The following is a 20,332-nucleotide window of genomic DNA, read 5'->3' on the forward strand; positions in this document are numbered from 1 at the left end:
TGTCTCCGCCCTATATTCAATAGCTCACAATCAGATCCTCACTCACGGGGCATCGAGGGACAAGTTTCTGACCTCCAGATCAGTCAGGAATCTCCCCAACCCCCTTCCTCTTCCTTTTCGTTGGCGGAAGCGATGAGTAACTTTCTCTCCACACAAAAGACAGGACTCCACGGTCTCCACCTCTCCATTAGATCCCAGGAGGAGCTACTTGACTAGTCATTTCAGTGGATCCCCAAGGGCACCCCGATCAGATACCTCATGTATCAACTTTTGCTTGAAGGGCCGGCTAGGGGACCTAGGAACTCTTTTCCCTGGTACCCGAGACAAAACATAACCAAATTTCTATATGGATCCTATCACTACAGTGGTTGGTGGGCGGTTGGCTAACCCCATGGGATTGGATGGGGTTATGGACTGATGGATCCCTAAAATGAGACTCAATTCTGTTAAGTTACGATAGTTGAAGTAAATCCCGGATAACCCTTGTTTTATGGAAAAGAATCAACGGCTATGCCTCTTAATGAGGTAAAAAGCGTTGGACTCGATGATCCAAGTGCAAGTCTTTTCCTTTATCTGACCATGTGACTTACGGATTCGATCGAATCAGTTTGGTTAGTTAAGGCTCTTGACTACGTTAGAATAAAAATATCAGTTTGGTTAGTTAAGGCTCTTGACTACGTTAGAATAAAAATATCCTGGAGGAATCGCCTATCTGCTGGGCGAGGGAAGTTTTTCCGGGTTAAGTTTTGGAAGAACCGAGGGATTAGTCTCTTGTCCGCATATCCGTGGGCAAGGCCCCGAGTGAGAGGTTTTGCCTTGCGCAAGAAGTGCTACTTCCGCTGCTAGCACCCCGGAATTCGTTACGCGGAGGGACAAGGATCTTTCAGATTTCCAATAGACTATACACAGTAACATGGGCATACAAGGATAACTACAAGCCGTCCACCAACCTGCTAACCTCCAACAAACATGATGTACAAGGTGACAAACAATTTGACACATATCAAACAACATGGCAGACATAAGGTTTCCTAATCTTCATCCTTTGAACAACATAATGTATATTCTACTCTGCGCCGGACAAGGTACGACATCCTCCCTAGTGTGATGTGTATGTGTGTTTACACTTTGAAAGGACAAAAAAAAAACCTACGTCATCATAACGGAATGATAAATTTTCTAAACATATATATATGTATATATGAATGTTTAATATATGTATCTATACATATATAACATATACATACCCCCAAATGGGGCAAAGAGTGTCCTCTAAAAGCATGATAAGGTAAAAAGCTCTTACTGATATCTGTGCAGGTTGTACTCGGATCCATGTGTTCTTTAGGAGCTGAAAACTTTCGACCTATCAAGCTCAGAAGCCATGAAACCTTCACAAAACATGTTGGGGATCTGTGAGCTGCCATAGAAAAGCCTGTGTGTGTGTGTGTGTGTGTGTGTGTGTGTGTGTGTGTGTGTGAGAGAGAGAGAGAGAGAGAGAGAGAGAGAGAGAGAGAGAGAGAATCTCACCAGGCTTACAAAGTACAAAAATTGATCGTTCCGAGTGTTGCACGGCATAGAAAAATAGAACTTGTGTATCCTGGGCCACGGTGGCTTCCTAAAAAGCAGTTCAAAATGGGGCCAGCAGTCATTTATTAATAATACATATCCCAGGAGGAGGAGGAGGAGGAGGGGGAAGGGGGATTGTTTCCGGGGTTTCCTACAAAATCACTGACTTTTTAAGCAGGAAAATGAAAAGAAATCAGAATCAAAAAACAAAAACAAAAATAACAAAGCGTTTTTTCTGCACAAAGATCTCTGCCAAAAGAAAAAAAAAACCATCTGATTTTTGCAGCCGTCAGAAAATGCAGCAATATCTAATAAAAATGCAAGGAAGAAAATTTTGTCCAGCACGTTCTCCTTCATAATTTACTGACATTTCAGGAGAAAAATACTGCATTAAATTCTTCATGAATACCATTTTACGCAAAAATATCCAACCAAAGACAAGAAAATTTTCTGTCTAACATTTTCAGCCAAAAATATGCAACTTTGTTTCCATACATTAGTTTAGAGAAAGAAAAAACGCCTAATTTTTTTTCTCTTAAAAAAACAACGAGAAAATTTTACCTTGAGTTGCAAAATTTGTTCTCATAATCAAGCAATGTTAATTTGTCCACTATAAGCTCCATCAAAACACTTGCTCTAACCTCTAACTGCGTGTAAAGAAATTCAACATCAAGTTAACCGAGAGACTAATTACTGCAGAGATTCATAATTTAAAATCAAAATCAATGATTGGAGGTTGAGTAAGCACCATTTGGAGAGACATGGCGCTGCTGTAAATTCTCCTGTTTTTTTTCCCCTAAATAATCTGCATGCCAAGAAGCATATACCTAGCAAGAAGCATTCTGTGTTAATTTCACAGTCACCGTTTCTTTCATTTCAGCTACCACAAGCTTCCACATGTTTTCTGTGCTTTCGTTCGGAAAAGAAATCGATCAAGAAATTATTTTGAATTCTTACTTTCTGTCAACTTTATTTGAAAACCACGATTCTAAAATTCTGGACGCCGGACTTTCTTTCATTCTGTAAGGCCTTACACACACGTCCGGCCTTCCAACCAATTGTTTACGCAACCCTTTGCTTCACAAGCATCCACGCCCAAGTAAAGCCCTATTGTTCGTCCCCCTTTTCACAAGGGGCGGACATTTACCTGATAACTCCACAAACATAACGTCAAAAGCCAATGACCCAAGTGGTAGTGCAGACTACCTGATTGGGCGAGGTGCTAGTTTAGAATCTCGGCAGGTCCAAATTTTATATAGTCTCTGCCATTACCAAGTTGGATGAGTTTTTAAGATCCATTAGTCGTAAATGTTGCATGTCCGCCCCACGGATTGTGTGAAGCACAATTTCAATGGACATTCCACGTAAAGGGGGGGATTTCGTTCGGGTGGACATTTGTGAACCCCCCAAGTCAATCAAGGGGTTTGCTCACTACCCAACCATTGCTCCATTCACTGCACCCTCTTGACGCTAAGGCTAGACCAACGATGATCACATATATCACCCAACCATTGCTCCATTCATAGTACCCTCCTTAAGCTAGACCTACGATGATCACATACATCGCCCAAACTTTGGCATCCCATGCCACCAAAGCCCACTATCCAAGTGTCTAGGTAGAGTGTTAACAAGGCCTAGTTTGAGTCTTGATATCCTTCCAACTAGAGTTAACCAACTATGAGCCGTCCACTTGTTAGAAAAGAGGGCATTGGAAACCTTCAAGCAACCTCACTCAGACAAGGAGTACACTTGTTAGAAAAGAGGGTAATGGAAACCTACAGCAACCTCACTCACACAAGGAGTGCATAGAGAAGCAGCAAGACGTGTAGTGATTATTTGCACGTAGTCACACCATAATAGTAAAGTGAAAGTACAACAAACCCTAAACCATAAGTGGGTGCCCTTTCACATTGGATGGCCAAGGGGAAAAAACCCATAAGGGAAAAAAACTGCCCTTGGTAAGCCCCTATTCACATGTCGCACTACACATAGCATAAAAGCTTTCACATTACTCTTTGTAGGAGAGCAAGCCTAAAGTTTTGTGGAAAGCCCCTCTTCGCTGCCCCCTCCTCCTTCCTCGTTTTTTCCTTCGCTGCCCAATTTCGCTTCTCTACCTGCTTCGCCCCCTTTCCTCCTCCGCCTCCCCTCCTTGCCTTTGCCCGCCCTAGCCTTCCTGTTCATCGTTTCGCCTCCCCTCCTCTAATCGCCTCCCCTCCTTCCTCAGCGCAGCACTGTTGTGCTGCCCCTCCCCCGCCCCTCTTCGTCTTTAAAATTTCAGCCTCTCCCCTTGCTTCCCTTTTCCTTTTTGCTGTTCCCTTTTCCTTCCTCCTTTCCTTTCCTCCGCCTCAACGCCTTCCTCTTCCCCTTGGTTCGAATTGCTCCTTATCCGCGGCCTTTTTCTTCGATTAGCATCATGGCTAATCATTCTCCCTCGGCCGGGCGAACCATTGTTTTCTCCGAAGCCGAGGGTCCTCTACGCCGAAATAGAGAAAAACTCCAAAACGACCCTCATTGCCAGAATCTTTGGATCTCACCCGTCCCGTCTCCAGGCTCGGGATTGGGTCCTGTCGGCTCTGACCTCCCACCTCGCTCTACACTTTCGAGGATTCAGGTTGCTTGGAAGAGGTTTCTTCCAAGTGGATTTTGATTCTGAGGAGACAGCCTTAGAGGTTTTGAAGGGCAATCCTTTGCCATTGGGCCCTGAGGAAGATATTTTTTCTTCCCTACAACAGCTATTTTGACCCTGTTGAGGAAGACCGGAACCGCTTCCCGATTACTCTCAGATTTCCAGGTCTTCCGCGCGCATATTGGCCTATGTTAGAGGCCATCGGGTCTACCTTTGGGCTTGTTCTTCAAGTGCCCCCCCTTCACGCCTTGCCGACAACTTCTGCCCAGATGGTCACTGCCTCGGCGGATGCTGTCCCCAGGGTCATGGTTCTTGCCCGTGACATTGAGCTCTTTGACGACTATGTTTTGCTTCCGGGCCCTTGTGGCCCTTTGAAGCAACGTACGGAGATTGCCGGTAAACCCGATCAATGCCGGGTTTGTCACCAACAGGGTCACTTTGCTCGAGATTGTCCTCGGGCTCGAGGTCGCAGGAGGCCTCGTAAGCGTGCTTCTCAGGCGCCACCTCCCTTGGTTCCTTCCCGTCCTTCAGTCCGCCAGGTGTGGCGAGCTGTCTCTCACGCCCGCCCCCCTCCTGCGATTGATGGGAAGGCCTCTCGGATCATGTACAGATAGATGATGTTCTGGTCAAAGGGATGTGTCAGCTGATGCATCTTTGCAGAGAGATGATATCTCAGATCAGGATGATTTTGTTGAGTCCTCTCTACGTGTAGGGGGCGATATGCAAGATGTTCAGCATAGTGGGGATCATGTATTGCAGGATTTTCAGCATGATGCCATTGCCCTTGATGCCCCGCAGGGCGAACAGGTTTCTCGTACATATGCAGGTACTGTGCAGGGCCTCGGACAAGAGCATGTCAGTGGACTTTGCCCCATGGATTTTCCTGTCCTCCAGCATTATGAGAGGCGTCCTCAGGCTGCCCATTGTCTTCTTAAATGGGGGGTCAAACCCTCTTCTCTTCCATGAGAATCGTCTCATGCAATGTTCAGGGCCATGGAGGGCTTCCTGCCCGTGGTAGGAAGCACCTTCTAAAGGACCAGCTTCACCCTGCTGTTATAGGAGGGTCTATGGATGTGCTTTTGTTGCAGGAACACAATTTGGATAGATCTCAGTGTGGCAAAACTGGTAAGATGCTTTCTGGCCACACCTTCTGGTCCTCGGCAGTTGGGACTAGAGGGGGTGTTTGTATTTCAGTGGCAGCATCTATTATACCTCATGTTATTGGGCACGGTGTTATCATCCCTACTAGAGCGCAGTGGATCTTGATCATGCATGAGGGTCAGAAATTGGGAATCTTGAATATCTATGCACCTAATGTGAGGTGTGAAAGGGTGGCCTTTTGGGACACCATTACAAATGTGATTCCCCAAGTTGATCATTGGATAGTGGGAGGAGATTTTAATATGGTTGAGCAACCTTCTAACAAGAAGGGTGGACGCGAAGGGGGTTTACACCCTTTGGAGCGAGCCTCATGGGAGAGGTTTACGCTTTCCTTTTTTGGCAGGGATTGCTGGACTGAGGATGATTTCCAGAGAAGGCCTAATTCCTTATCTTTCTCTTGGCATAACCGCAGGAGCGGGGATGAGAGCATCTTTGCACGTCTGGACAGGTTTTATGTGGATGATTGGTCCTTGGACAGAGGAGGCACCATTGCTATTATGCCTGGCACCACCAAATCCGATCATTGCCCCGTCGTTTTGTGTCTCAGGGAGCCTGGGGCTCGCTCGGCCTCTCCCCGTGTCCGTATCCCTGACTCTCTTTATCTTGATGCTGACATTTCCCTTGAGATCAGAGAGATATGGAGATCTTGTGACGGTCCTGATCCTCGTCACAATATTGCGCTAGCTCTTGAGAGGACCAGCCATCATTATCGTAGCACTGCCTTGTCTAAGAAGAAGGAGGCTCTGGACAAGGAGAGAGCTATTAGGCGTAGGATTGCTACTCTTCAGAGGGAACATAAAAAGCATCCACATGCGACTTGGATTACAGACCTCTTGACCACAATTAGAGCAGAGCTGCAGTTAACCATGGACAGGAGGGCTAAGTTCGCCTTTCATGCGAACGAGGCCTTTTGGACTCAGATGGGTGGCAGATGCAACAAAGAGTTTTTTTCTACATACAGGCCTTCCCATAGCAAGGATTCTGTGAGGTAGGGTGAGGTTCAGATTGAGCCTGATAAGGTGAGGGGAATTGCTTCAGAATTTTATCCGTCTTTGTTGACTACAGAGGTGCCCTCTCCTCAGAGAGATGTGGCACGGCAGAAAGTTTGGGAGTGCATGCCCAGGCTCATTACAGATGCTGTGTTCTTCCCTGGATGCCCCTTTCTTGAAGGATGAATTCCTTCACGCACTGCATGCTCTTTCCGCCTCCCCTCCTTGCCTTTGCCCACCCTAGCCCTCCTGTTCATCGTTTCGCCTCCCCTCCTCTAATCGCCTCCCCTCCTTCCTCAGCGCAGCGCTGTTGTGCTGCCCCTCCCCTGCCCCTCTTCGCCTTTAAAATTTCAGCCTCTCCACCCCCCCCCCCCCCCCCACCCCCGCCCCTCTTTGCCTTTAAAATTTCAGCCTCTCCCCTTGCTTCCCTTTTCCTTTTTGTTGTTCCCTTTTCTTCCCTCCTTTCCTTTCCTCCGCCTCAACGCCTTCCTCTTCCCCTTGGTTCCGATTGCTTCTCATCCGGTTTCAAGTCGGCCTTTTTCTTCGATTAGCATCATGGCTAATCGTTCTCCCTCGGCCAAGCGAACCATTGTTTTCTCCAAAGCCGAGCTCGCGGTCCTCTATGCCGAAATAGAGAAAGACTCCAAAACGACCCTCATTGCAAGGATCTTTGGATCTCACCCGTCCCGTCTCCAGGCTCGGGATTGGATCCTAGCGGCTCTGCCCTCCCACCTCGCTTTACACTTTCGAGATGTCAGGTTGCTTGGAAGAGGTTTCTTCCAAGTGGATTTTGATTCTGAGGACGCAGCCTTAGAGGTTTTGAAGGGCAGTCCTTTGCCATTGGGCCCGAGGAAGATATTTTTTCTTCCCTACTCCAGCTATCTTGACCCTGTTGAGGAAGACCGGAACTGATTCCCGATTACTCTCAGATTTCCATGTCTTCCGCGCGCATATTGGCCTATGTTAGAGGCCATCGGGTCTGCCTTTGGGCTTGTTCTTCAAGTGTCCCCCCCCCTTCACGCCTCGCGGACATCTTCTGCCTAGGTGGTCACTGCCTCGGCGGATGCTGTCCCCAGGGTCATGATTCTTGCCCGTGACATTGAGCTCTTTGAGGACTATGTTTTGCTTCCGGGCCCTTGTGGCCCTTTGAAGCAACGTATGGAGATTGCAGGTAAACTCGATCAGTGCCGGGTTTGTCACCAACAGGGTCACTTTGCTCAAGATTGTCCTCGGGCTCGAGGTCGCAGGAGGCCTCATAAGCGTGCCTATCAAGCGCCACCTCCCTTGGTTCCTTCCCGTCCTTCAGTCCGCCAAGTATGGCGTGCTATCTCTCACACCCGCCCCCCTGGTGCGATTGATGGGAAGGCTTCCTCAGATCATGTACAGATAGATCATGTACATATAGATGATGTTTCTGGTCAAAGGGATATGTCAGCTGATGCATCTTTTTTGATCAGGATGATTTTATGGAGTCCTCTGTACTTGGAGGGGGCGATATGCAGGATGTTCAGCACAAAGGGGATCATGTATTGCAAGATTTTCAGCATGATACCATTGCCCATGATGCCCCGCAGGGCGAACAGGTTTCTCGTACATATGCAGGCACGGTGCAGGGCCTCGGACAAGGGCATGTCAGTGGACTTTGCCCTGTGGATTTTCCCGTCCTCCAGCATTATGAGAGGCGTCCTCAGGCTGCCCATCGTCTTCTTAGATCGGGGGTTCAACCCTCTTCTCTTCCATGAGAATCGTCTCATGGAATGTTCAGGGCCTTGGAGGGCTTCCCACCCGTGGTAGGAAGCGCCTTCTAAAGGACCTGTTATGAAAAATGGGGAAGAGACAAAGACAAAACTGAAACTGAAATGAGAGCATAACTAGAAGGAAACACAAACCATAGACATACCTTGAGATGAGTGTAGACAAGACACAAGATTGATACTTTCATTGATGTGACACCCACAATATATAGGTGAGAAGTACAAGATTGAGTAGACTCACTTATGGGATAAATGTAGAGGTGCCACATGGCACTAGACTCAAGACACAAAGACTCAACTGAAACTAGACTAGAGAAATAGTACACCTAGTGTGCACTTATTTCCAACACCCTCCTTAAGTGGACACTAGGAGGAAGACAAAGACAAGACTATAACATGACAAAAGATAAGACCAAGACAGAGAGACTAGACAAGGATTGAGAGAGAAGCTAGAAGACAAGATGGACAAGACTAGAAGACAGACATAAAGACTGATAGACTGAGAGACAAGACATGAAAGACAAAAGATCCTGAGACACCCCTCCTCAAGTGATATCCTCATATGGGTCCACAAGGGTAGGGACAAGAGTGGATCATAGATAGACAGAGAGAGACAATCAGCCAGTAGAGTGGTCCCACAGAGAGAGAGACTTTCAGATAGACATGAGAGAGACTAACAAATAGAAGATAAATGGGGACATAGACAAAATGCCAAAGAGAATGTGGGTAGCTAATCCACAAAAGAGAGGCATATAGACTGATAGATAGAGTGTCAAAGACATGTGACAGGATAGACGCACAGGATAGACACATAGACAGAGAGACTGACTGATTGTAGATAGATAGAGAGATGGACCTAGATAGATAATCCCTCCTCAAGGTCAATCCTCCTGCTAGAGTGGGTAATGCAAGGGTGCCTCTTGGATAGGGACAAGATAAGTCCATGTAGACAAATAGACATGATATTACCCCATGATCTACATCATTGGTGATCAATGGTGGTACATAGCATGAAAAACATAGATAATTATGAGAGAGATGGGAAGGTCTTACCAGATTTGGCAGTGTCTAATCCCGTACAAGATAGAGAAGTAAATGAAATTCAGAACTGAGATTTTTATTTTTCAAGAGATAGAGAGTAGACTAAAAATAGAACACAACATACACTTGATTTCTGCTTTAAATTTGCTGCTGCAGGTCTGGCTGGTCCAATGGACAGCTAACCCACATGTGAAGATGAAGAGGAAAATGGGAAATAAAGGGGGAAATGCCTTTTGCACAGATGTTGCAAATCAGGTCCAAAATTAGCATTGGAGTTTGCCTTCACAAAAGGAGGTGTCGAGCTGATGTCGAGAAGACTAGAGATCCAAAAATGACGAGTTGTTGCATGAGTTGAATGTCCAGGAGGTCCACGACTTGAGAAGACATGTTGATGAAGAAGAGAGTGCGGGGTTAGCAGCTGCATGTGCAGTACTAGAGGACAGGCCAGTAAGCTCAAGTAGAGAGGCGGCAGCAAGAAGGAGAAGACGTGCAGTTGTTGGCGCAGATCTGGAGTTGCACGGTGGAGCAGAATCAACAGGCCGAGCAGAGACAAACGGGGCAGGTTGGTATGGCGGGCAGAAAAAAACGCAGCTATGGCTGCAGCAGACATTCGTGTATTTGGAGGTCGATGAGTTGAGGTTAAGATATCACAAAGCAAAGAAGCAAACTTTTTTTTTTTCCCGGAAAAACGATCCTTCTATTAGTTAATGAGAAAACGCCATAAGGCTACAAAGCTCACCTCGCAAGGAGGGATAAAAAACACAGTGAACACCTGAGCTCCACCCCCGTGGCTGGCCGCTCTCTGGGGGGGGGGCTACCTAGTAGTACATGTGGGAGGTGAGAAAAGCCAAACTGGAGGCCTATAGTGCCAAGTGACATCCTCGCCCCTCGCGGTGAGGAAAGGGCCAGGCTGCCAAGTGCGAAGGAAAAGACTTGCGGCACCCTCTCATGCGATCCGAGTCGCCCTAGAGTTTCCCCCAGTGTCCTCTCAAGGTGATATGTGCCAAGCCGTCATGCTGCTGATCATCTCCCATCTGTGCCCGACCCCCTCCTGAGGGGCTGCCAAAGAGAAGTCTGGCGTCGAAACCACCGCCATCGCCCTGTGAGAGACCTGGATGGTCGCACTGCCAGGGACGTCCTCATATCCAAGGGCCGGGCCGCTGTCCGTGGCCCAAGCCACCGCACCCCACGTCACCAGCATCTCACCTGGTGAGCCTGCAAAAACCATCCTGAGAGCGCGCTGCCAGACCTGCTGTGCCTGTGGGCAATCCCATAAGCAGTGCCGCTGCGACTCCTGTGCATGGCCGTACCGAGGGCAGGACGCTGGGTGTCTGCCAAAAGCTAGCCAAGCCCCCACAGCCAGTCCTCTATGCGCTGTGAGCCAGAGAAAAAGCGTCACCTTCCGGGGCCGGAAGCTGGCCCAAAGGCGCTGCCAGAAGTCCCTAAGAAAGGCAGGGGAGAGCCCCTGTCGCCGCCAATACTCGGCCGCCGCCGGGGTGCTCGCTATCCTGTGCCTCTGAATCCGCCGCCCCAGCCTCGCTGTGTACTGAAAAAAGGGGATGCCTGGGCTGGTAGGGGCCGAGTAGGGATCTCGCCAAAACCACTCACCTGGTTCCCACTGAAGGCGAATAAGAGGCCTGCTGTCCCAAGCCCATAATCTCCAAGAACAATCCTCCCCTATCGAGGCCGGTGAGGGGTCTACATGCCACTGTCTCTGATGAAAGCCGACCACCCGCACCCTCTGAAGAATACAACCCTAGAGCCCATCCAAATCTAGTCGTGTCCTCTGAAGCTGGCCACCCTCTCCCGCCTCGAAAGTGAGTGGGGCGAATCTCTCCGCTGTGCCGCAGACCGCTAGAAGGATCTCATGCCGAGTAAAGACACCCATCCACTGTGGAGGTGGAGGGTCCTGTACTGGGGTCCGCCACTCCCGGGGATGGCCGCCTCAATGTCCTGTCTCATCAACTCTCTGCCCCTCATCCCACTGAGTCTCCTCTCCTGAGCCTCTAGAGGCAGCTCTGCTGAAAACATATCCAGTCGCCTAGGGACTGGGCTGGGCCGGAGCTCAACGGGCCCCACGACACGTGAGACCGCGATCCAACCATATGGCCACTGGGAAGTCGAATCAAGGGGTTCCAGATCAATGGCTGCCTCAGGCGCTCCTCATCGGTGCCCGAGGGAGTCTGGAAGAGTGACGGCCTCAGATGCGCCCAGGCCCTCAGAAGGCTAGCTGCAAAACGCTCCTCAAAGCCAAGGCCCACTCCTCTGGATCGCTGCTCTGTAAAGATCCACCTGATGTTGGGGGTCCAGGGGCCGCTAAGAGAAGGAGTGCGGCTGAGCATCCTGGAAACAAGAAACTCCTTCCACGGCTCAGCGCCTGGCAGGAGGCCACGAACTACCAACTTGCCAAGCAAAGCTCGGCTTTGGCAAATAGGATCAACAATGCCCAGGCCGCCTCTCTCCCTCGGCTGAGTGATCACAGCCCATGCCACCTTGGCCCTGGAGGGCCGCCCGTCGCCACCGGACCAAAGAAAGTTCCTGATGAGCCTCTGCACCCAGCCAATGCACGCCCGAGAGAAGGCCCAGCAAGAAGTGATATACCACATGGTAGCAAGCAAAACCTGGTTGGCCACAACTACTCGGCCAGCCAGAGATAAACGAGCGGTACTCCAATACAGAAGCTTCTTCCGAATGCTCAGAAGAAGGGGGGCTATCTGCTGCTCCGGAGATATGTCAATGCCCACATAGCATCCCAAATAACGCACTGTAGTGCCGGGGGGCAGCCACTGAAAACCGTCAACTGGCCTCCAAGTCGGGGGGGGCATAGAACTGACCCACAACCCACACGACTTGTGCCAGTTGATCAAAGTGCCCGAAGCTCTGCAAAACCTGTCCATGGCTGAGGCGAAGCGGCGGAGGTTCTCCTCACCTCCTTGAAGATAGACAGCAGTGTCATCCGCAAACTCCGAGTCTAGGAGCTCCTCCGAGGTGCGGATGGGAAGCTGGAGGCCCCGCAAACCTGTATCCTGTGCCGTCAAAAAAGTGCTCATGGCCTCCGCCACAAAAAGAAAAAGAAAGGGCCCCAAGGAGCACCCCTGCCGCACCGAGCGCGAGAGCTGGAACCTCTCTCCGCGCACGCCCTGTATCAGCACCTGGCTATGAGCCAATGAGTAGAGTGCAGAGACCCCACGGATCCACTGAGGGGGGAAGCCCATCCTCTCCATAGTGCCTTCCAAGAAGGCCCAGTCCACCCGATCATAAGCCTTCTCGAAGTCGAGAAGGAGCACTGCCAGATCCTCCTGCCGAAATCTAGCCAAAGCCGTAGCCTCCCAGAAAGAGAAGATGTTATCCAGAATGCTCCTATCCTGGATGAAGCCTGTCTGCGTGGAGTGGATGATGTCCGGAAGGTGAGGCTGAAGCCGCCTGCTGATCGCCTTAGCTAGGACCTTGTAGGCCGTGCCTAGCAAGGTGATCGGTCTCCACTGTCTAATCTCCAGTCTGTCTCCTCCCTCTTTGGGGATCAAGTGAATCAACCCCTCTGCCATGCTGTCCGGCATGACTCCCGACTCCATAATCTCCTGGAATGCCAATCTGAAGCCCCTATGTAAGAGGCCCCAGTACCTCTGGAAGAAAGCCATTGAGAGACCGTCCTCTCCTGGGCATTTGCCCCGAGGTAATGCCTGAAGAGCCTCCTCCAGTTCCGTATCCGAGAAGGGGGAGAGAAGGGAGTGCTGCAAATGGGCCGGCACAACCGGTCTCGTGAAGCTCCAGACTGCCTCCCGAGCCTCTCTCACCCTCTCATCTACTGGCTCAGCAGAGAGAAGATCCCTGTAAAAATCTGTGGCTATCGCCCGAACCCTGGGGGGATCCACCACAACCTGGCCATCAGCCTGCCGAAGACGCCTGAGACCCTCTCGTCTGAAGCGAGGCCCTGTCGCCTCAAAGAAATCTCGAGTCACTCTGTCTCCAGCCTGTGTCCAAATAGAAGCCGAGCATGGAATCGGAACTCCACCCTCCTCTCCTCGATGGATCTGATCTCAGTGCGAGCTGACTCCATCTGCTCTGAGATCCAAGGGCTCGTAGGATCCCTCTCCTGGAGTCTCTGGAGGGACGCTAGACTCCTCCGTAGGCTCTTCTCCTGCTCTCTGAAGGCCTCCAGACGGTCCAGGGCAGCCTGTCTGAGCATCCGACTGATCTCCTGCAAGCCACTGGCAAGATCGCTGGCTGCCGATCCTCTCCTGAACTGCAGCTCCTGCCAGACCTGCTCAACTCTGATCGCAATCTCGGACTCCTCTATGAGACAATCTGGAATCCAGACGCTCTGGCCCCGCTCTCCTCTCGTAGGGTCCTCGATCTGGAGAAGCACTGGAAAGTGGTCTGAAAACGAGGAGCCTGCAAGTATGCCCACAGTGCCACCTCTATCACAAGCCCACTCATCAATGTAAAACCTGTCGATGCGGGAAAGGTTAACTCATGTGGCCCGTCTATCCGAGCGCGAGAAAGATAGACTCCCCTGCAACCTGCCAAACTCCGGGAGAGTCCACGGATCCTGGCCTCTCACCTGCAGCACTAGTTCCTCCCAGGCAGCGAGCTCCGGCCCATGAATGGTCTCCTGGCTGCCCCCCATCCTGTCCTCTGCATCCTCCAGCATGTTGCAATCCCCTCCTAGGCACCAGTGGTCTGCCAAGGGGAGGGACTGCCTAATGGTGCTCCAGAACTCGGCTCTCCCGGTCGCCCCATTAGGGGCGTAGAAGTTGAGGAAGCCAATGCGGTCTTCCCCAACCCGAAGGATGATCCACTGCGCTCGACCCTGGACCAGAGTGCCAGAGTCCACAACCTCGGATAGAAGCTGCTCGCTGACTGAGATGCATACTCCACCCTGGTTCCCCTGGGAGCCATATGCCGGTGACCAAAAAGTGTGACTCCTGCCTGGCAAGATCTTCCAGCAGGTGCGGGTACGCCCGACAGAAAGGTGGTGCTCCGGATGAAAAGGATATCTATGGGTCCTCCAACGAGAGCCCTCTGGATCTCCTGGCGAAGTCTGCCCCGAGAGAAGTTTGAAGCTTTCCACAAAAACTTTAGGCTTGCTCTCCTACAAAGAGTAATGTGAAAGCTTTTATGCTATGTGTAGTGCGACATGTGAATAGGGGCTTACCAAGGGCAGTTTTTTTTCCCTTATGGGTTTTTTCCCCTTGGCCATCCAATGTGAAAGGGCACCCACTTATGGTTTAGGGTTTGTTGTACTTTCACTTTACTATTATGGTGTAACTACGTGCAAATAATCACTACACGTCTTGCTGCTTCTCTATGCACTCCTTGTGTGAGTGAGGTTGCTATAGGTTTCCATTACCCTCTTTTCTAACAAGTGTACTCCTTGTCTGAGTGAGGTTGCTTGAAGGTTTCCAATGCCCTCTTTTCTAACAAGTGGACGGCTCATAGTTGGTTAACTCTAGTTGGAAGGATATCAAGACTCAAACTAGGCCTTGTTAACACTCTACCTAGACACTTGGATAGTGGGCTTTGGTGGCATGGGATGCCAAAGTTTGGGCGATGTATGTGATCATCGTAGGTCTAGCTTAAGGAGGGTACTATGAATGGAGCAATGGTTGGGTGATATATGTGATCATCGTTGGTCTAGCCTTAGCGTCAAGAGGGTGCAGTGAATGGAGCAATGGTTGGGTAGTGAGCAAACCCCTTGATTGACTTGGGGGGTTCACAAATGTCCACCCGAACGAAATCCCCCCCTTTACGTGGAATGTCCATTGAAATTGTGCTTCACACAATCCGTGGGGCGGACATGCAACATTTACGACTAATGGATCTTAAAAACTCATCCAACTTGGTAATGGCAGAGACTATATAAAATTTGGACCTGCCGAGATTCTAAACTAGCACCTCGCCCAATCAGGTAGTCTGCACTACCACTTGGGTCATTGGCTTTTGACGTTATGTTTGTGGAGTTATCAGGTAAATGTCCGCCCCTTGTGAAAAGGGGGACGAACAATAGGGCTTTACTTGGGCGTGGATGCTTGTGAAGCAAAGGGTTGCGTAAACAATTGGTTGGAAGGCCGGACGCGTGTGTAAGGCCTTACAGAATGAAAGAAAGTCCGGCGTCCAGAATTTTAGAATGGTGGTTTTCAAATAAAGTTGACAGAAAGTAAGAATTCAAAATAATTTCTTGATCGATTTCTTTGCGAAACGAAAGCACAGAAAACATGTGGAAGCTTGTGGTAGCTGAAATGAAAGAAACGGTGACTGTGAAATTAACACAGAATGCTTCTTGCTAGGTATATGCTTCTTGGCATGCAGATTATTTAGGGGAAAAAAAACAGGAGAATTTACAGCAGCGCCATGTCTCTCCAAATGGTGCTTACTCAACCTCCAATCATTGATTTTGATTTTAAATTATGAATCTCTGCAGTAATTAGTCTCTCGGTTAACTTGATGTTGAATTTCTTTACACGCAGTTAGAGGTTAGAGCAAGCGTTATGATGGAGCTCATAGTGGACAAATTAACATTGCTTGATTATGAGAACAAATTTTGCAACTCAAGGTAAAATTTTCTCGTTGTTTTTTTAAGAGAAAAAAAATTAGGCGTTTTTTCTTTCTCTAAACTAATGTATGGAAACAAAGTTGCATATTTTTGACTGAAAATGTTAGACAGAAAATTTTCTTGTCTTTGGTTGGATATTTTTGCGTAAAATGGTAAGAAGTAACTGGGAGAAAATTTTATGTCTAACATTTTCAGCCAAAAATATGAAACTTTGTTTCCATACATTATTTTAGAGAAAGAAAAAACGCCTAATTTTTTTTCTCTAAAAAAAACAAGAAGAAAATTTTACCTTGAGTTGCAAAATTTGTTCTCATAATCAAGCAATGTTAATTTGTCCACTATGAGCTCCATCAAAACGCTTGCTCTAACCTCTAACTGCGTGTAAAGAAATTCAACATCAAGTTAACCGAGAGACTAATTACTGCAGAGATTCATAATTTAAAATCAAAATCAATGATTGGAGGTTGAGTAAGCACCATTTGGAGAGACATGGCGCTGCTGTAAATTCTCCTGTTTTTTTTCCCCTAAATAATCTGCATGGCAAGAAGCATATACCTAGCAAGAAGCATTCTGTGTTAATTTCACAGTCACCGTTTCTTTCATTTCAGCTACCACAAGCTTCCACATGTTTTCTGTGCTTTCGTTTCGCAAAGAAATTGATCAAGAAATTATTTTGAATTCTTACTTTCTGTCAACTTTATTTGAAAACCACCATTCTAAAATTCTGGACGCCGGACTTTCTTTCATTCTGTAAGGCCTTACACACGCGTCCGCCCTTCCAACCAATTGTTTACGCAACCCTTTGCTTCACAAGCATCCACGCCCAAGTAAAGCCCTATTGTTCGTCCCCCTTTTCACAAGGGGCGGACATTTACCTGATAACTCCACAAACATAACGTCAAAAGCCAATGACCCAAGTGGTAGTGCAGACTACCTGATTGGGCGAGGTGCTAGTTTAGAATCTCGACAGGTCCAAATTTTATATAGTCTCTGCCATTACCAAGTTGGATGAGTTTTTAAGATCCATTAGTCGTAAATGTTGCATGTCCGCCCCACGGATTGTGTGAAGCACAATTTCAATGGACATTCCACGTAAAGGGGGGGATTTCGTTCGGGTGGACATTTGTGAACCCCCCAAGTCAATCAAGGGGTTTGCTCACTACCCAACCATTGCTCCATTCACTGCACCCTCTTGACGCTAAGGCTAGACCAACGATGATCACATATATCACCCAACCATTGCTCCATTCATAGTACCCTCCTTAAGCTAGACCTACGATGATCACATACATCGCCCAAACTTTGGCTTCCCATGCCACCAAAGCCCACTATCCAAGTGTCTAGGTAGAGTGTTAACAAGGCCTAGTTTGAGTCTTGATATCCTTCCAACTAGAGTTAACCAACTATGAGCCGTCCACTTGTTAGAAAAGAGGGCATTGGAAACCTTCAAGCAACCTCACTCAGACAAGGAGTACACTTGTTAGAAAAGAGGGTAATGGAAACCTACAGCAACCTCACTCACACAAGGAGTGCATAGAGAAGCAGCAAGACGTGTAGTGATTATTTGCACGTAGTCACACCATAATAGTAAAGTGAAAGTACAACAAACCCTAACCATAAGTGGGTGCCCTTTCACATTGGATGGCCAAGGGGAAAAAACCCATAAGGGAAAAAAACTGCCCTTGGTAAGCCCCTATTCACATGTCGCACTACACATAGCATAAAAGCTTTTACATTACTCTTTGTAGGAGAGCAAGCCTAAAGTTTTGTGGAAAGCTTCAAACTTCAGCGGGTCAAAAGATGACGTGGTATCAACAGGTCGGAAGATGGCGTGGCATCAGCAAGTCGGATGATGATGTGGCTTCAACAGGTCGAAAGATGACATGGCATCAACATCTCAGAAGAGGACGTGGCATCAATAGAACGGAAGCTAATGCAAATTCAGCAAATCTGAGTCTACAGGCGAAATTTGACTGATGCTAAATCTGCAACAACCCAAGTTTTTAGATTTTTTTATTTTTCATTTTGCAGGTCTGAGTCAGCTGTCAGAATCAACTATCAGATCAGAGTCAACTGACTAAAGAAGCTGCTGGAGTCGGCTTCCAACCTGTGGAGTTTATCAAAGTCAATTTTCTGAATCAACTGACTGAATTAGCTTTCTGAATCAAGATTGAATCAAGTGACTGAATCAGCTATCCGAGTCAACTAATTGAATCAGCTGACTGAATCAATTTGTAGTCAGCTATTAAACAAAGGTTCAGAGATGTTGCTGATCTTGAGGGAAGGTGTTAAAAGATTCGAGATTCAGGAAGGTGTTAAAAGATTCAAGATTCACACCATTCTAAGGTTTCCTAAGCCTTGTAGATGCGCCGCCTGTTTGGTAGAAATCGATCCCTGCAGCAAGGGAGAAATTGCAGGTTCCATGTCTCAGGAGATAATTCAGGTTTAAGTATTGTTGATATGTCCCAGTGCGAATTTCTTGTATTGATTAATGTCCATGTGAGTGATCATGGGAGGTGTTTGATAAAAAGTCTTTCCAAGTTGGGACTTGCATTGTGGTTTGTCCTTCAAGTGTGCTTTCCTATGTTTCCAAGGTGTTTTGCCTACTGTCAGCAATACCACCTCTACCCTATGCAATGCCTTGCAAATTCACCATGGTTTGTTGGTGGCCCTTTTGCCGAGACACCATGGAATACAAACAATCTCAAAGTCACACAGACATACATGCACACTGCTAAGCAAGAAGCTTCTACATGTATATTCACAAACACATGTATGCATACATTCTCACAAAAAAACGTACCTGCACAATATCTCCCACATCTTCCGTCACTAAGACAACCATATGCAAATCACATGGACTATGCAAAGCACACCAGGAGAAGACCATATGTACGGACCATATGGACCATCCAAGGCCACAATCTATGGCATCATGCATGGCCTTCATGTGGATTATGCATGTATGTCCATGAGGGTGCACATGATAGCATGTATGTCCATGTCCTGTTACATGCTGACATGGACTCGTTACATGTGGACATGGACATGTCAATTGCCGCATCATCAAAGTAGTCCATCAAGATTGCCTTACCTCCTCAGCACTATCATCGTTCGTGTTCATGACCTGAACATGTTCATCAAAAGACCTGAAAAAAGGACGTGCATTGAATATTAACATTCAGGATACCATCTACTTTAATAGGATTAACCCAATGTTGAAAGATAGAAAGTTCAGAAAATTTTGCCTTACACTGTTAGTTGGAAAAATGTAAACGAAAGCAAGAACAGTGGAACCATACTCACGCTTCTTGGTTATAGACGGGCTGATTGAATTGAAACTTTTGAGCTTCCAAGGCAAGATCCGTCAAACTATTCAATTCCATTCAAAAATCAGGCTGCGGCAGAGGATCTCTGTTGAACGCGAATTGGTTTTTTCTTTTGCCTTTATGGAGCAGACACAGATACAAAAAAATAATAAACAGAGACGTAAATAATGGGGGGAAGAGAATAGGGCGTGCCTTACGGCGTGGGTGGACGCTGCAACAGCTGCAGCTCTGAGTTGAGGAGGGAGATTCTTAAATCGGACGCGCTCGTAGGCTACCCGAATGCGCTGGGCGAAGCGTGCGAAGGGGGAGGAGTGGGAGGCCTTTCTGGTTTAGGGCGCTGACTCCAGGTGAGAGGCAAGATCGGCCACGCACTGCAGGTGATTCGCCTCTGCACTGCCCGGGGAATCATCTTCATCGAAGGCTGGGCCATGCATTTGACGAGAGATCGCAAAAGCTTCCGCCGAACAACCCCACAACCGCCACCCTTACTAAGGCTAAAAATGATATCTAAAAATGTTATTTAAAACGAAAGGTTTTTTAACCTTACGTTTCTCGATTCAATTAATTAATGAATTTAATTAATCGCTCATTGTGCGCCCCTATTAGCACCAACAAAAGTGTATATTAGACTGGATCGGGGTAGTTAAAAGGTGTGGGGCGAAACAACATGTTCAACGAGATACATGCGCATGCAGACAAAGGTATTGCTAATGCACTTTTGAAATAAACTTTAAATCAACATGCATAGAAGATGAGTACCCATCTATTGTAAGATGCAGCATTGTCAAAACCTTCAAAGAGATGTGAACACTATGGGTTTCGAATGAGTTTCGAAAGTTTTGATCCCAATGGGAGGTACTTTACACCTTGTTCAAGTCAATAGCTTACCTTAGCCTTGCCAAATCAAGTGTTGTTTGATACTTTGCCGTAGAGCCGCAAATGCAATTTCCCATGCGGGTGTGCTAGCTCATCCGTCACATCCTCACTCCATTGTCAATTCGGAAATGCTCCTTTGCTAGAGGACATAGTATGTCTCCAAGAGACAGTCTGAGTGGGAAAGGTATCTTCCACAAATTGAATTTGCTTATAACAGTAGTAATCATGCGACTACTGGTTTTACCCCATTTATGCTTATGTACGGTTATCAGCCGAAGTCACCGATTGCCATACCGTTGGGTGGGGGGGGGGAGCACGGGACAATGGAGGATGGGAGGGAGCGTTCCAAGCAATCAACAATGGGTTTCTTGCAAGATGTGCAAATATGCTGAAAATTGCAAGGGAAAGCGCAAAGAGTGCTCAAGACCGCGCTCAGT

The 20,332-nt window shown here is 47.9% G+C and overlaps 1 protein-coding gene across 7 annotated transcripts in view; it reads right to left on the bottom strand.

Annotated features, from left to right (window-relative positions):
- LOC147631292 (intraflagellar transport protein 57-like) overlaps positions 1–19,249 on the bottom strand; it is a 133,641-nt gene extending 114,392 nt beyond the window's left edge. For 4 of the 7 annotated variants that reach the window (XM_086809665.1, XM_086809667.1, XM_086809661.1 and 1 more), the window contains exons 1-6: positions 18,997–19,070; positions 18,785–18,839; positions 16,167–16,245; positions 15,980–16,065; positions 1,528–1,615; positions 1,304–1,388 (exon numbers count right to left, since the gene is read on the bottom strand). In XM_086809665.1, coding sequence (XP_086665791.1) covers positions 1,304–1,388; positions 1,528–1,615; positions 15,980–16,065; positions 16,167–16,181 — 274 coding nt within the window. In that variant the 5' untranslated portion in view covers positions 16,182–16,245; positions 18,785–18,839; positions 18,997–19,070. Of the gene's footprint in view, positions 1–1,303; positions 1,389–1,527; positions 1,616–2,127; positions 2,214–2,314; positions 3,375–15,979; positions 16,066–16,166; positions 16,246–18,784; positions 18,840–18,992; positions 19,071–19,211 lie in introns of those variants that run through there. The other 3 variants (XM_086809666.1, XM_086809663.1, XM_086809662.1) reach the window with 2 other exon arrangements.
- Positions 19,250–20,332: the final 1,083 nt, after the last annotated feature.

This window comes from Cibotium barometz, chromosome 15, assembly GCF_041138505.1.
Source record: "Cibotium barometz isolate CiBa-2024 chromosome 15, ASM4113850v1, whole genome shotgun sequence".
NCBI classification, from domain to species: domain Eukaryota; kingdom Viridiplantae; phylum Streptophyta; class Polypodiopsida; order Cyatheales; family Cibotiaceae; genus Cibotium; species Cibotium barometz.